The sequence below is a fragment of the Parus major genome, chromosome 7 (genome assembly GCF_001522545.3).
Source record: "Parus major isolate Abel chromosome 7, Parus_major1.1, whole genome shotgun sequence".
In the NCBI taxonomy this organism is placed as follows: Eukaryota; Metazoa; Chordata; class Aves; order Passeriformes; family Paridae; genus Parus; species Parus major.
The window spans coordinates 36,117,757-36,132,662 of NC_031776.1; the positions used below are offsets into that span (position 1 = coordinate 36,117,757).

At 39.5% G+C, this 14,906-nt stretch overlaps 1 protein-coding gene across 1 annotated transcript in view; it reads right to left on the reverse strand.

The window, feature by feature from the left end:
• The window catches only part of NEB (nebulin), a 94,348-nt gene that overhangs the window by 23,448 nt on the left and 55,994 nt on the right, over positions 1 to 14,906 (reverse strand). The window contains exons 85-106 of the mRNA XM_033516201.1: positions 14,773 to 14,877; positions 14,497 to 14,595; positions 14,214 to 14,324; positions 13,954 to 14,058; positions 13,649 to 13,753; positions 13,271 to 13,375; positions 12,021 to 12,125; positions 11,636 to 11,740; positions 11,072 to 11,176; positions 10,747 to 10,851; positions 9,170 to 9,274; positions 8,505 to 8,609; positions 6,880 to 6,984; positions 6,670 to 6,777; positions 5,267 to 5,371; positions 3,914 to 4,018; positions 3,690 to 3,794; positions 2,971 to 3,075; positions 2,776 to 2,886; positions 2,472 to 2,582; positions 1,889 to 1,990; positions 1,676 to 1,774 (exon numbers count right to left, since the gene is read on the reverse strand). Coding sequence (XP_033372092.1) covers positions 1,676 to 1,774; positions 1,889 to 1,990; positions 2,472 to 2,582; positions 2,776 to 2,886; positions 2,971 to 3,075; positions 3,690 to 3,794; positions 3,914 to 4,018; positions 5,267 to 5,371; positions 6,670 to 6,777; positions 6,880 to 6,984; positions 8,505 to 8,609; positions 9,170 to 9,274; positions 10,747 to 10,851; positions 11,072 to 11,176; positions 11,636 to 11,740; positions 12,021 to 12,125; positions 13,271 to 13,375; positions 13,649 to 13,753; positions 13,954 to 14,058; positions 14,214 to 14,324; positions 14,497 to 14,595; positions 14,773 to 14,877 — 2,316 coding nt within the window. The remainder of the gene's footprint in view (positions 1 to 1,675; positions 1,775 to 1,888; positions 1,991 to 2,471; positions 2,583 to 2,775; positions 2,887 to 2,970; positions 3,076 to 3,689; positions 3,795 to 3,913; positions 4,019 to 5,266; positions 5,372 to 6,669; positions 6,778 to 6,879; positions 6,985 to 8,504; positions 8,610 to 9,169; positions 9,275 to 10,746; positions 10,852 to 11,071; positions 11,177 to 11,635; positions 11,741 to 12,020; positions 12,126 to 13,270; positions 13,376 to 13,648; positions 13,754 to 13,953; positions 14,059 to 14,213; positions 14,325 to 14,496; positions 14,596 to 14,772; positions 14,878 to 14,906) is intronic.

Genomic DNA, 14,906 nt, shown 5'->3' on the forward strand with positions numbered 1-14,906 from the left:
AAAAGAAGAGTTGCTGGGACATCAATGCAAAACTAAGAGCAAGCAAGCCAGACAGACAAACTCCAACCAAAAAACTCAACTGGATAAACAAGGGGGACATGATGCTTTACAAAGTTTATGAGAAGAGATGTCCAAGACAAAAAACAACTGTTAAAGATGTAAAGATGATTTCCTTTACAACCATTTTTTCAACCATTCTTTGATCCCTGCTGCTGATTTTCCCTCAGAACCAAAATCATCTCAGCAAAGAATGTTTAAAAGACCAAGAGTTGGAAAAGAATGGAAAACCAGGATTTCATCACTGAATGGCAATAAACAGAACTTCTTTTTCTTGTAGATCAGTTTAGAATCCTTGGTTCTCCTGAGGAGATCCTTGGTTTTCCTGCAGACACCATGGTGAACATTCCAATATCCAAACACAGCAGCAGACACAGCCAGACATGAAAAAACAAAATCCCTTCTTTTCACTTGGAAATACATGTGTAAAACTGAAATAGCACAAACCTCTCTGCTGCCACTTCCAAATTGGCAATCCAGGCTCTGGTTTCCTATTTTACAAAGGATTTGATGTGGGAAAAAAAATCTAAGAAACAATGAACCCTCAAACCAGTACAGGCTGCACTTCTCAGTGGGACTGATGCATCAGAGCCTGCTCCTCCATCAGGAAATCCCAGACAATAAAATTGTTCAGTTAAAGTTTAAAGGAAGTTTTAATAGAAGTTTGAAGAGTTAAAATTAAGTTCTGGTGACTGTTCACTGAAAATTGCCAGCATCTTTGTTCAGGTTGGTCATACACATTTATTTACACATCTATTTCCCTGGGGTTTTTTTTCCATTTTTGGACAATAACAGCTCAAATTTTAGGTTCTTGTGTGAAAAAGGTGAGTTTTCACATTATGTGAATGCACTGAAACCTTCCATAAAGAAACCTAGAAGTTCCAAAACCATTATAAGGGGCAGAATGACATTTAAAGCTTCACATGGTGCTGCAGAATTGCAAGATAATTATTCCAGCAAGAGACAGATGCACAACAATGGCATTAATGGCAGTTAATTAAAATTCTCTTACATGACTACTTAGCATATTTGCTTTCTTAAAGGTTCTCATCCAGGGGGTGTCGTAGGAAGCAGCTCCGTGGCCTCTCATGTGTTGTTTGAGGTACTCTGCCTACAACCAGCAGCAAGAAAGCAAGGTCAGAAAGGCAAAAAATCCAGAATTCAAACATGTAGGGGTGAGAAAGAATCAACAGGGACCCAGGTCCTGGCACAAGATTCTTTTAAAGATACAAAGAAGAAAGAAAGGGGCTGAAAGAATCCAAGTGTCTGTTCAAAGGACGGAAAATAAGAGTTTGGTTCTGAAAAAGCCAATACCCAAAAGATCTAAAAAAGAATAGGGCAAACACTTCAGCTTCAGTATTTATGTCACAGCATCATCTTAGAAAGGTTTTATATCTCCATTAATGACAGCAGAAAAGTTTAACAAATACTTTGTAGAGATATTTAATTTTTACTTCACACATTCCCTTCCTTTCCCTTTTCCCCTAATTTGGAAATAATCCCAATTATAATCATGACATCACTCTGTAAATGAACTTTATGTCTCATTTCTCTCACTGCTTTGTGAGAATGAAATGAAATGAAATGAAAACTCCCCAGGTTTTCATTTTGCCCTTACCTGGCTGGTGAGTTTGGACACCTCCTTGGCCAGCTCAATGTCTGGACGTCCCAGCATGGTCACACCCACCCCTGCTGCTCCACGCTTCTTATATTCAATCTAATAAAAGAAATAAATCCTTTAGGAGTGAGGAAACCCCCTTCTAATTATTCTGCTGGAATTTGGAATTAAATTAATGCTAAAGGATTCTACAGAGGGCTTAAAACCACTCACATTGCTGATTAACTTGGCAGCCTGAGTTGCTTTCTTAATATCTGGTCGATCTGCTATAGGTGTGTAGTGGAGGTTGGATTTGGCATCTTTCTTGTATTCAATCTAATCCATGGAAGAAGACAGAGGAAAGAAAATTAATGAGGTTTATTCATTGGGAATGCACCAATTAAGGACACAGCAAGGTTTTAATTAAGGACACACAAGGGTTTGTTTTGGAAATCAATTCACAAGGCATGGATCTGGGAATCTGGTTTTGCAAGTTGTCTGCAAATAAAAAAGAAATGTGGGAAATTCTGCCAGTGCCTGAAGGTCTGAAAAAAATTATTAGATGTGATTTCCACCAGATTACTTGAAATCCTAGAATGGGATTTAAATACAAATCCCTTATTTCAGTGTAATTTTATATCTGTAAGTATTTATCTTTATCTTTCATCATATAATATAAGTATGTATGTTTATCTTTCAGAATTACACCTGAATATGGAGGCTGGGAGGAAATTCAGAGATCCATAAACTTGGGGTTTTCCAGATGAATTTACTTACATAAACTACTAAATTAATGGAAAAAAAGAGGCAAACTTACTGTGCTCTGTTTTTTAGCAACTTCCATGGCATGTTTCACCTCAGGAGGCTCCAGCATGACAGAATAATTGGATTTGCCTTTCTCCTTCACAAACTTCTTCTTGTAGTTTGTCTGTCCAGAGCAACAAGACCACGTATGAGTTTTTAATGTCAGCCAAAGGGAAATGCTGCAAAAACTTGGGAAAAAGCTCCTTGAAGGTGGATAAAGAGGAGTCACCTCATTCCCAAAATGTGTTGGCTGCAGCTTTTGGAGTTTGGGTTAGAAAAGCTCCATTTTGGGGATGATGAGCTGAGCCTGGACTCACCTCACTGACGTTCTTGGTCACCTCCTTGACGTGCACGGTGTCCCTGGTCTCGGGCAGGGTGGTGAAGGAGCCATGGGGCAGCTGCTTCTTGCTCTGCTCTTTGTACTTGTTCTGCCAGCACAGGGGAAAAGCAGGTTAAACCCAGCAGCTCCAGGATGGAATGGAATGAAATTAATCAATAAATGAATGGTTTACCTCAGACACCAGGGAGCTGACATTCTTAGCCAGCAGGATCTGAGGGGTGTCTGGAACGACGTGGTAAGTCCCACGGGCTTTGTTGTGCTTCTCTTTGTATTTTATCTAGCATGGGAAGGAAAGATATCAGTTTAAATTGTGTGCATTTTGTCTTCTGGCAGAATAATAATTAATTAGTACAGTTGTATTTGCTTGTTAGAGCAAAACTTTGCAGAAAAAGCCCATATTTTGATATTTTACAGCCCAATCTGTACATTCCTATGGCTCTACTTGGAATTTTTTTAATAAACTGAATGTTAACATATTGTTAGTAATTATTAAAGATATTTTGTGCTATTATTAAATACATCTTGTGCAATTGCCAGATATTTTCTCCAGACACTTCCATTCCAATATCAGGAATGCAGAGAAGCACCTGGGTGTAAGGTCTAGTGGTGTTCAGAAAATGTTAACTTTGAGTATTAATTTAATCCATGAACTAGACCAATGGCTTTTACAAGACCAAATGTATTCAAATGTATTCAGTCAATTTAATGAAATAAATCATATTTCATTCATTATATTCAAATAAATTTTGAAATAAATCAAATAATGAAGTGAGACTGAGAACAACTGCTCAAAGCTTCGTTGTTAATCCAATTATGTTTGCAACAGAACAGTTAAGAGTGAGTGAAGTGGTAGCAGAGAATTTGTAGAGGAGAGGTGAGTTCAGTGCTTACATCACTGGCCAGGATGGCATTATTTAGGGCCAACACTGTGTTTTTATCATCTGTGACAGAGAGCTTGCACCCCTTGAGGAATTCCCGGTCCAGTTTGTATTCGTACTGCAGGAAGGAAAAATAAAAGATAAAGTAAGAGAGTCTCTGATCTTCTCAGATTTTTTAAAAATTCTGAATAGGACAGATGGGGAAATGGAATATTCAGTGTATTCTGATTTTCTTACATCGCTCTGCTGCAGAGAGGACTTGGCTGCTTGCACAAAGTCAGGCCTGTCAGCGATCAGGTGCCAGTGGGCTTTGGCTGCTTCGTATTTCTTCTTATAATCCAGCTGTGTGCAGGGAAAAACCAAACAGGAAGAGTTCATTGGATGTCTCGTTAAGCACTTTTGGATTTGGGTTCTTTTTCCCCTTGAACTGAAGATTGACAAGAGGGAGGCAGTTTTCTCTTGTCTGGTCTCAGTTGTTTATTCTTTTCTTATCAGCATTACAGGGTAAAAGGAGCAATGTTCACTATGATAGAAAAGGGTAAAATGGCTAACAAAGATCCTCTTCAAGGTCTTTTATATGTCCTTTTACCCAATTAACAGATGCCAACTAAATTATTTTTCTTAGTGACCCAAGGACCCAACACCTGTGTGCTGCACTGTGGCATTTTTTACCCAATCACTCACTACTACCCAAAAACCCCAAGGAGAAGAACATGAAGAAGAAAGAAGAAGGACAAAAGACAACACCCTAAATCCTCCATCTTGTCTTTTGCTCTCTAAACTGCCTTAAACTCTAAACTTCAACCCATTCACCCAGTGACTCAAGAAACCTCCTAATTCACACACTTACATTTTCAGTCTTTTCTACTTAACTCTAACAGTTGTCTCCATGGTGCAGTGTGAAACTCAGTGCTTTTTTGGGTGTCAGAGTCAGGCATTACAGATAAAGGTATATATCTTGCATCTCTGACCCCAACAATTGGAAACTGGGTACTTTGCACACGACAAACAGGGGCCAATTCTCCTCTGGTCCATGAGAAGAGGTAAGAAAATGTATCTACACCAGATTAGGGCTTTTCTCTGGGTCAGGCACAGCCCTGTCCCTGCAGGTTTTCCACTGCTGGTGGAGAAAGGAATAAGAAGCTGGAGAAAGGAACAAGGGCAGAAATGATGTCCTGACTTTGGAGAAGGGGAGAGTTTTCAGGTCCTTCCTACTGAAACAGGTGTTGGGCACCAATAACAGGAGACACAGAAAAGTTTTCCATGAAGATTTGCTTTGTCTCCAAGAGCATCATCCCACAGAATTCCTGGGGAGTTGTGTCTCTGCCAGGAAAACAGAGGACAACTGGAAGAACGGGGTGTGACATACAAGAACCTCCAGGACAACTCACCAGAGTGAGCACTTCAATATGAAATAAACTAAAACACATTTTATTCCAGTGGTGTAAGGATTAAAAACGATGTCCAAGAAATTCACTGGGATTTAATTTCTTGTGGAAATAATTCCTTGTGGAAGTAATTCCTTGTGGAATTGGCCAGTTCCCAGCACCCTCCAGAATAAAATGAAAACATGAACAGGACAGAACTCACGTTGCTGTTGAGTTTGTAGGCGTGTCTGGGAGTTTTGATGTGAACTGAATCTGCCACGACGTTGCAGCGAGATTTGCTCCTCTCATACATTTCTTTGTATTTCAGCTAAAGAAAGACAAAGATGTAAAAATGTTTACAAAGATCGTATCAGCATCAACAAGAAAAGCATCCAAATATGAAAAACTTGATTAAAATTGCTCCTGTCTGGATAAAATCTTAATAGAAAATGACTGGAGGTGGCGCTCAGGGCTCTGGGCTGGTGACGAGGTGAGGGTCAGGCACATCTTGGATTTAATGGTCTTGGAGGGTTTTTCCAACCTAAATAATTCTGGGATTCCATGGAAAACAAATTCTATTGGTACAAACTGGCATCAAGCACCTGCCTGAAGGAGGGTCCTCTCCAGCAGCATTTTCTTTACATAGAGAATGTGGCAGTTTTAACTCACCACGAGGCACAGACTAAGATTAAACAAAATCTATTCATGACCAATAATTCTGAATATTCTAATTTTATGTAGCCAAAAGAAATCCTTAGAAGAAACTTATTTTCTGATAGTTACACCAACTGAAAACTCCTTCAGAGAATCTCAGCACTCAGTTTGGAACTTAAAAAATGTCCTTGAATTCACATCTCTGTCTCAATGATCCACTTTAGATAAAAAATATTATCTTTCTTCCTGGATTTACTAATTATGTAGAAATCTGTGAAGCATCTGGATGGCATTCAGGCTACTTATTCTGAGTATTCAGACGTTGAATTTCATTCATTCTGAATCTCAAACATTGAGTTTCAGAAGTTTCAGTATCCTCATTTAAGGAACAACGAAACAAAGGACAGGGACAAAGGGTAGGAGAAGGAATTAGGAGCAGGAGTCCTAAATTCTATATTATTCTATCCACCCCCTCTTCCTTTCTCTCTCCTTCTTACTTTTCTATTGCCCCAGAATCAAAAAATATTTATTTTAGATCAGAATATTTACCTTACCTGTTCACTGTATCCATATAAGAAATTAATAAACACATGCATATTTCTACATGAAATATTTTATTCAAGCCTATAAAAAAAAAAAAGCCACTAGAGGCAGAAAAACCTGGAAAGAAAAACCCTCTCCAAATTAATGATTTAGAGACCACTTCCAGCTCATGGATTTTCTTTCTAGTGAGGGGTGGTTTTTGTCCCAGCAAAAAAAAATGTTCCAAAAGCCCCAGAAGAAAATGGTACAAGAAACTTCCTGAAAATGTGGATTTCGGAAAAGCACTGAATGCAGACAGAGTTTTACAGGCCAGTATGTGTGAGAAGGTGATGATTTCCACAGACAGTGTCACATAGGAGTCACAAACACTGGCTATAGAGTTAGAAAGTGAATTTGGTGTGTTTTTGATGCCACAGAGGATTTACTCACGTCACTGATCCTGTCCTTGACCTTGCGCACGTGCAGCAGCATCGGCGTGTCCTGGATGGTGGTGTAGCCCTTGGGCTTGGCTTTGTTGTATTCCAGCTTGTAAATAATCTGAAGGCACAAATTGGGGGTTGGATTATTTCTTGGAATCCTTGGTGTCAGTTGGAAATCCCCTGGGGGTGGTTATCCCCTCTCCAAAGGATCCACACTTACGTCGCTGATCTGTTTGTTGACCTTTGTGGTCCGTAAATATTCCGGAGTATCCAGAACTGTGGTGTATTTGCCTTTCTTCTTCTCATAGTCCTTCTTGTACTGAATCTGGAGATGGGGAAAGGCTCTGAGTTAATCACACAGAGCAGGAAAAAACCTCTTCCAGAGGTGGGATTATATCCATGGATTCAATTGCCAAAGCCTCCCACAAAGCCAGAGAAAGCAGAACATGCACCGTGAGCTGAGTTGCAAACCCCTTCCTTGCCTAGGAGGCTGCCTCTTTCTTTGTCTGATTAATTTTATGGTTATTTCAAGCTAAAGTCTCCAGGACTGAGCTAAAAAAATCAATCCTTGCAGATCAGAGTCTTTTAAATTTCATAATGGACAATATGTCATTTTTAAATGTTCATATCCAGTTGAAACTTGGACTTGGTGATCTTGGAGGTCTTTTCCAGCCTTAATGATTTTGTGATCAGAGTGAAGAGAAAGGTAAATCATCTCACACAGCACTACCAAATATATCACAACACCAGGATATTTTCAAGGCTTTGGCAGCAGGATTTGTGCCTTGGTAATGATTTTTGTGAAGATCACCTTGCCCTGCTCAGGTTTCTAAACCTTTTTTCACAGAGTTCAGTGAGAACAGGTTCACCAAGAATGGGAATTCATTGTAGGCAGCCTCAAGGCAGCTGGAAAAGGTTAGAGTACATTTTTTAAAAAAAGAATTTTCATGTTCTACTCTTTATCAGAAAATAAAACCATGCATTTGAAATGGGACAGCGACAGACAAAATATGGAAAATGGTAAACAAAGAATCAATGATAACACAAAGTGAGCTTGGGGGGACATGCAAAAAACTTCTTTTTTTCAATTCAGACGTACTCAAAATTACCTGCAAGGAGTTTTTAGTGGAAAGAATAGAAACCCACAGAAAAATGGAACAAAAATGTCTGAAAGGCCTTCAGTAATTAATTACTGAAGAACATCACTACTGGCACAGGCAATAACAAAGAATTACAATTCCCTCGGACAGAACTGTTTTCCACTGTTGCATTTCCAGTCTACCATTTATATTCCAGTTCACAATCAGGAATGATTTGTTCCCCTGCAAAGGGTGAGCTGACTGCCAGCAGCTGTGATTCCAGGGCAGAAATAACTGTTCTGTGTCTGACACCATCCTGGGCACAGTGGGAGAGAAATGTTGGAATCTCCCTGGAAAATCCATCATGTTCTTCCTGAATTAAGGAACTGGGGTTATCAATCAAAGGTGGCCAGGCCAAGAAATGGTGTCAGAATGAGAGGTGGGTTAGGGAAATACCAGGAAGAGCTAACATCCAATATCTGAAATGTATGGACAATTGTTTTTTTATACAAATATGTGAAATCCATACCAATTGTTTATAATGGAAGGAGAAAATGGGGACAAGCTCAGCCCAAGCTGAGTGATGTCCAAGTGACAGCAAATATGGTTTGAGATATTCTGTTTTATTTAACCACAGCAGCACAAAGCATGTTGAGGAAGCTTTGGGGGATAAAATCCATGGGAATAGAGGGAGCAGTGAATATGCCAAGTCCAAGCAGCTACAGTGGGTACCTAAGGTGTCCTAGAGCAGCAGCTCTGCAGTTACCTGGCTCCACAGGTATGTGTTGTAGAGTGCTGTCAGCATATCTGGCCTCAGAATTTCATTGCATCCGTGCTGCAGGAGCATCTTGGCAAAGGATTTATAGCTTTTCTGTCCATGCAAATGGCAACCAAGGACAAGAGAGACTCATGAACAACATGAACAGTGACACAGCTCTAGATCCCAGGCACTTGGAGAGTGGAGAGATTTAGGCAAGGTGCTGTATGTATTCATCCACATGTGCATACAATTCACATCTGAATATTTAACACTGCCAGGAGGAAATATTAACAAATTTTCCTGCACTCACATTAAGGAAATTATGAATTTTTTGGGGGGAGATGAGAGTAAATTAGAGATCGAGGAAATATGTCCCTGTAGCTTTATCTAGAAATGAATAAGAAGATCTGAAAAGAGAGGTAATAAAAAATAAATGCTGGAGACTGCACTTTTTAAAACCCCTCCAGCAGCTTCCAGAGGGATGGGATTCCTGATGTCCATTGATGCACAGTAATGGAAGTACATACAGGACAGATGGACAGATGGCAGCTCACACAAAAAGTGGCTCCTTTTTGGGTGGCAGGATGGAGATGGAGTGACCAAGAGAAGAAACACGATGATATCACAGGGCTGTGGCACTGCTGGGAGTGCTCCAGGTGCCCCCACAGTACCTGACTGCTCAGAGTGCTGCCCCACTTGGCCAGCAGATTCCTGGGATCATCCACAATAACGCTGTACCTATCTTTGAGCTTCTCATAGGCTGCTTTATATAATTTCTGCTCAGAATAGCACAATACAGTGTCACAAGAGAGAGTTAAGGTACAGAGAGATCATTGGTTTAAGGTCTTTAAAGGCTGGGGTTGAAGGTCATGTCCAAAAGAGAAAAATAATTTAAAATAAAACCAAAGCAAACAAGCAAAAAAAACCCAAAAAACCCAAAAAAAACACCAAAAAAACCCCAAAACCACAAAAAACTCCCAAAAACCCCAACAAAAACAAATTAACAAAAAACAAACAAAAGCAAAAAAAAGCTCCAAACATCCCCCCCAAAAAACCCGAAGAAACCAATTGAAACAAAAAACCAAAACCAACCAACAAAAAACCAAAACAAATAAATAAAAATAAAATAAAAAGGAAGAATGTTTCCAAATGGTAACTGCATTTCTGAATTGCCTCTGGAAGGCCTACAAGTTTAAGGATGTCTCTATTCCATCCCTTCAATAAGCAATTTTATGACTTATTTTCTTCATGAAATGTAACTGCAGAAGCAACTCTTTGTTGATTCCTGAGTTGAGTCCAAAGAGAACACAATGAGTTGTTATTAAAAAAGCATCACTTACATAACAGAAACTATTTAGGCAAGTTCATTTCAATATATGGAGCCCCCACTGATAAAATTTTACCCATTTATGTTTCTGAGATTCATTTTTTCCTTGTTAATTCCATGAATAATAATAAGGCTGAACAATCTTCATAAAAATTCTGGAATTTGTTGTGAAACAGCTTTTCTTACCTAGAACAGGTAGGACAGTAATAAACTTACTGCCAGGTAATGATATAACACAATGGATGGTGGAAAAAGTATGAAATCTTAAGATATAAACCTAAATAACTGCTTTTTTTAATGGAAAGCATCAGATTTTGATGTTCTAAGCTGATGGGAATCACCCTGAATGTGATGTTTTCCATGGAATTTGTCCTGGGGTGTAGAGCACTAATCCTACAAAGCCCAGGAGTGATTTGAATTTTAAACCCAGGGGTGTTCATTACTTATTAGGTTGTGTAAATTGTTTCTTCAGCACTGCAGGAGGAAAATAAGAAGCAGTTGAGTTGTAGAGTGGAAAAATTCCAGGCAAAATCACTGAAATTAAATTGAGCTTTGGCAACTTCAGACATAACTCTGTCTTCCTAGCACCAATAAAGATTTTATCAGTGTTTTAGGAAAGAAATTGGAATTCTCTCCAGACCCTTTTTGAGATGGAAACCAACACTCAGGGTTACTGTAGCAGCAGCATTACTTAAGTCAGCAAAAGAAATGTTCCTTTGCCATGAGAAATTAATGAACAGGGGTGGGGATTTCACTTTCTGGTCTCTGCCCTAATATTCAGAAAAACAACAGCCTTGTCTTTCATGACTAGGCTGGTCTTAAAGCATCTTTAAGCCTGACTGTAAGGAAGGACAACCTTCAATTCTGTATTTATTCACAGACCAGCCACTTAAGCCTGAGGCTACAGAAATCTTTACTTACCCCATCCATCAGCTGAGTGGCATATTTAAAATGCTCATTGATTGGAGAGTCAGCCACGTACTTGAACTTGGACTTGGTCTTCTCAAAATCCTCCTTGTATTTACACTGGAGCCAAAGAAAAGCAAACACACAAAACCCAGCCCGTGTTAGTCCCAGGAAGGAAAAGGCAATGAAAACTTGATTTTGGAGACAACTTGTGGTAAAGAAAATAAATGGTGGAATTATTGCATTTGTGAGTTTAACTTTTCCACCAACAATAAAATGTTGTAAACTGACAGCAAATGTCCAAAAACATTCAGCAACAATTCAGAGTTTTTTCACTCACCCCACTGTAGAGCACTTTGTTCTTCTCTGCCAGGACAAAACTTGGAGTATCCCACACATAGCAGCCAGTGCCTTTGAGCCATTCCAGGTCTTCCTTGTATTTAACCTGAAGAAAAGAAGTGAAAAAGACTCAGTTTTAAGCAGATAATCAGTGCTGAAATGAACCTCAGCACAAGGTGTGGCAAAGAGAGTTACATCCATTAGAAAATAAGTTTCTCCTATTATTGTGATGAGTTTTATTCACTCAGATAATCTCTCAATAGCTGTTGGAGTTCCTGTGTGAATTAAAAATAATCTTGTACAGTTAAGGAGTTATTGTGTATGTACATAAATGTACAATTCCAGAGTGTATTAAATCTGAAATGAATTTAAATTGTCTGTTAATTTGGCAAGGGGATGCAATTTTAGCCATCAGATTCTGTCAGTTCTCAGATCTGCCAGGGCAAATTGTAAATCAATGAAAAATTTCAGCTGCTTTCCCTTTGTTGAGAAAGAAGGTTTGGGTTCATTTTGGAAAGCACTTTTAACTTTCAGCCTGTGCCAGGCAGGGGCTGTTTGGACTCACATCGCTGATGGCATCCGTCACCAGGCGGTGGTGGAAGTGCTCAGGGCGGTCTGGGATGGATCTCCAGATTCCCAACTGGCTCATGTAATTTTCCTTATATTTGACCTGCAGAGAAAATTGAAGAATTAAGTAAAACCAATGAAGAGAACACTCCAGTCCACACAAATTTCCCTTTTTTTTCCCCCCCCTGAAACAGCAGAACTAAAAGAGTGGAAATGAGATTAACTTGTAACATCAACAGCAATCAATATTCCAAAGAAAGAAATCAACACTAATAATGCTGATCTTTCCCTAATTATTTGACATATTGAAATGGAACAAAAGGCCAAATGTTTTAGGTTATTAAATGTCAAACACTAATTAGGAATGAGGAAGATGTACATACACTGCTGATGTCATCAGTGACCTTCCTGTGGTACACAATGTCCAGAGCATCCTTCACCGTGTGGTATTTGCCCTTGGTGTTCTCAAAGGTTTCTTTGTAGCGCAGCTGGGAAGAGGAAAAACCCACAAAAGAAGGGATTAATGTGCCAGGAATTGTTTCAGTTACATTTCTCACTTCTCAGGAAGGATATCCAGGGATATGTTGCTGTCTGACATCACAATGTGAGCCCTGAGGAATTTTAGGAGGCTGTAATTGCCTACAATCAGCTGTAATTTCACTGAGACTTGTGGTGAAAATGACAGAGAATTTCACCCAATTTCCTTTCAGACTGAGGAAAAAACATCCCCGAAAAAAACATCACAGGAGTGGTTCTCTAGTACAGCACAGGTGCCACTTCTGGCATAAAAATCTACTTATCCCCTCTTCCCTGTCCTCCTCTAGAAGAAATCAGGAAGATCACCCCAGTCTGGGGAGGAAGCCTTTCTCAGAGGAGGATTCCCATCAGCAGAAGAGCTGGGGTGCTCCTGGCAGTATTTAAAAATCACTCTTAGAGCAGTAAGACTAAATAAACCCTAGAACAAAGCACCAGCCCTGCACATGTCCTTTCACATCCTGCTGGTTCTGAAATATATGGAAAAACTCTCACAAATGAGCATTTTAAAATTGCTTTAAATCACAAATAACTATTCCAGGCTTGAAAAAATCAATTTCACCTTAACAACCTCCTGTGCAGCAGCTCAGATAATTTTTTCTCTCTATTCTACTTCTGAATTGAAAAATGAACACATTCCCAGTGACAGGGCAGTTTATTTCTAACACAAAACTGAGATGAAATAGCTGATAAAAGTTATTCTATCCTGGCCCCAGCATCAATCACTTCACTCCAGTCTGCTCTATTTGGAGATTTGATGTGTAAGCAAATTATTTTAAATAAATTCTAAATTTAAATTATTTTAAATTATTTAATTAAAGCAGATTTAAAATAATGTGTGCCACACTTCAGTGCAACGGGAAATAGAAATGAATTATAGTAATTGGAAAGGAAAAAAGCCATTGCAGTGGAATCAAATCAAAACTTAATAATGTTCCTAATTTCAAATGGAAATGGACATGAAAATAAGGGGATTTATTGATGGGGCACACTGAGATATTCTATGCTTTGCATGTTTGCTTCCTACTGATCCTTTTCGTGTTTTTTTCCATAGAGAATCCAAGGAAAAGCAGCAGTGGGCTGTTCCTGGAGTACTCACATCACTGGCATTCAGGTAGGCTCTCTTGGCTCTGATCAGCACTGGGGTGTCAGGGACAGGGGTGTATTTGTCCTTCATCTTCTCATACTGGGTTTTGTACTTTTTCTAAGAGAGACAGCAAAAGGGAAGAGTCAGCACTGCAATTTCAGAGGCATTTGCTAATCCTCAAAAAAAAGCTTGTCTTAGAAAATCCTAAAACATGTTTTCAGAATGTTTTCTTTTACCAGAACTAACAAAGGAAATGTAGAACTTAAGCACAAGAGAGAGAAAAAAAAACAAGGCTAAACATATTTGAGCCTTGAAATTACCACTAAAATGAGAAGCAAAACTTCTAAAGAGTTCAGCAGAGTGGCACCAAATTAGAAAACAAAATTTTACCTCACTGATCATGTCCTTGACATTCCTGGCGTGTGTAAAGGCTTGAGTCTGACCATCAGCATGATGGTGGGGTCTCTCCTTTGTGGCAAGTTCCACATACAAGTACTGCAGCAAGAAGAAAATAATCAAAAAACCCACACTTCTAGTAAATCCTCCCTTATGTCTCTGAAAAGCAGCTGTGAAAACATAACCACCAATTTCTAGGGAATTCTACATTGCTTTGAGATGGAAAGATTTTGCTGTACTTCAACAATATATTAAGAAGGATCCCCTGATTGATTTTTATATCAGCAGAGTTTTTTCACCTGGCTCTGTATTTTTTGTCCTGTCTTGGCTCTTATGAAGTCAGGTGTATCGAGGACAGAAGTGTATTTTGTCTTCAGCTCATTGCCTGCAGCTCTGTAAACCAGCTGGAAAAAAGAAAGGCCCAGGAATTATTTCTTCTGTTATTATTTAGAAGCTGCACAATCACAGTTTGCAATTATAACATCTCATCTATTCCAGTAAAAAAACACAGGGAGGGGTTATTACAGCTACAAAATTGTGCAGAAATAACAGAATTTACCTCACTCAGATGGGTTTTCAGTTCCTGCACTGCTCTGTATCCAGGAGTATCCAACACCACCTGGACTTTAGGCCACATTTTCTTGGCAGTACTTGTGTAGATGTAATTAGACTGGGAAGGAAAAGCAGTATTAATAAAGGAAATATTACACTGCAACCCAACAGTGCTTTGAAACAATGAATTGGCTGCACAGCACAGAATTATCTAGTTTTTTACTCACTTTCCTGCATGGACAGAAATAAATCCATGGCTGTCATGCCCAATTCCCAGAGGAACTCCTTACCCAGAGCTTGCGGAGCTCGCGGGCACGGACCATGTCAGGAGTGTCATACAGGAAACAACCCAGGCCCTTCAACCACCTCAGGTCCTCTTTGTATTTATTCTAGGAGAGAAATCAAAACCAACAGTCGACTTTTGGGATAATTTCAATCATCTGTCCTTAAACACAGCCAGAAAGCATTTTTTTGGTTAGGGCATAGAAAGGAAGTGAGAGAACCCCAATGGCACTGGCAGCAGAGAGGTTTTGGAGCTCCCAGCAGGGGTGTGAGGAGCAGCTTACGTCACTGGTGATGTCCCCAACGTAGCGACAGTGCAGCACGTGAGGGGTGTAGGGCAGGGAGATCAGGTGGCCCTGCATCTTGAAGAAATCTGACTTGTAGATCAGCTGAAAAGCAAGGAACAGAACAGCTTTTC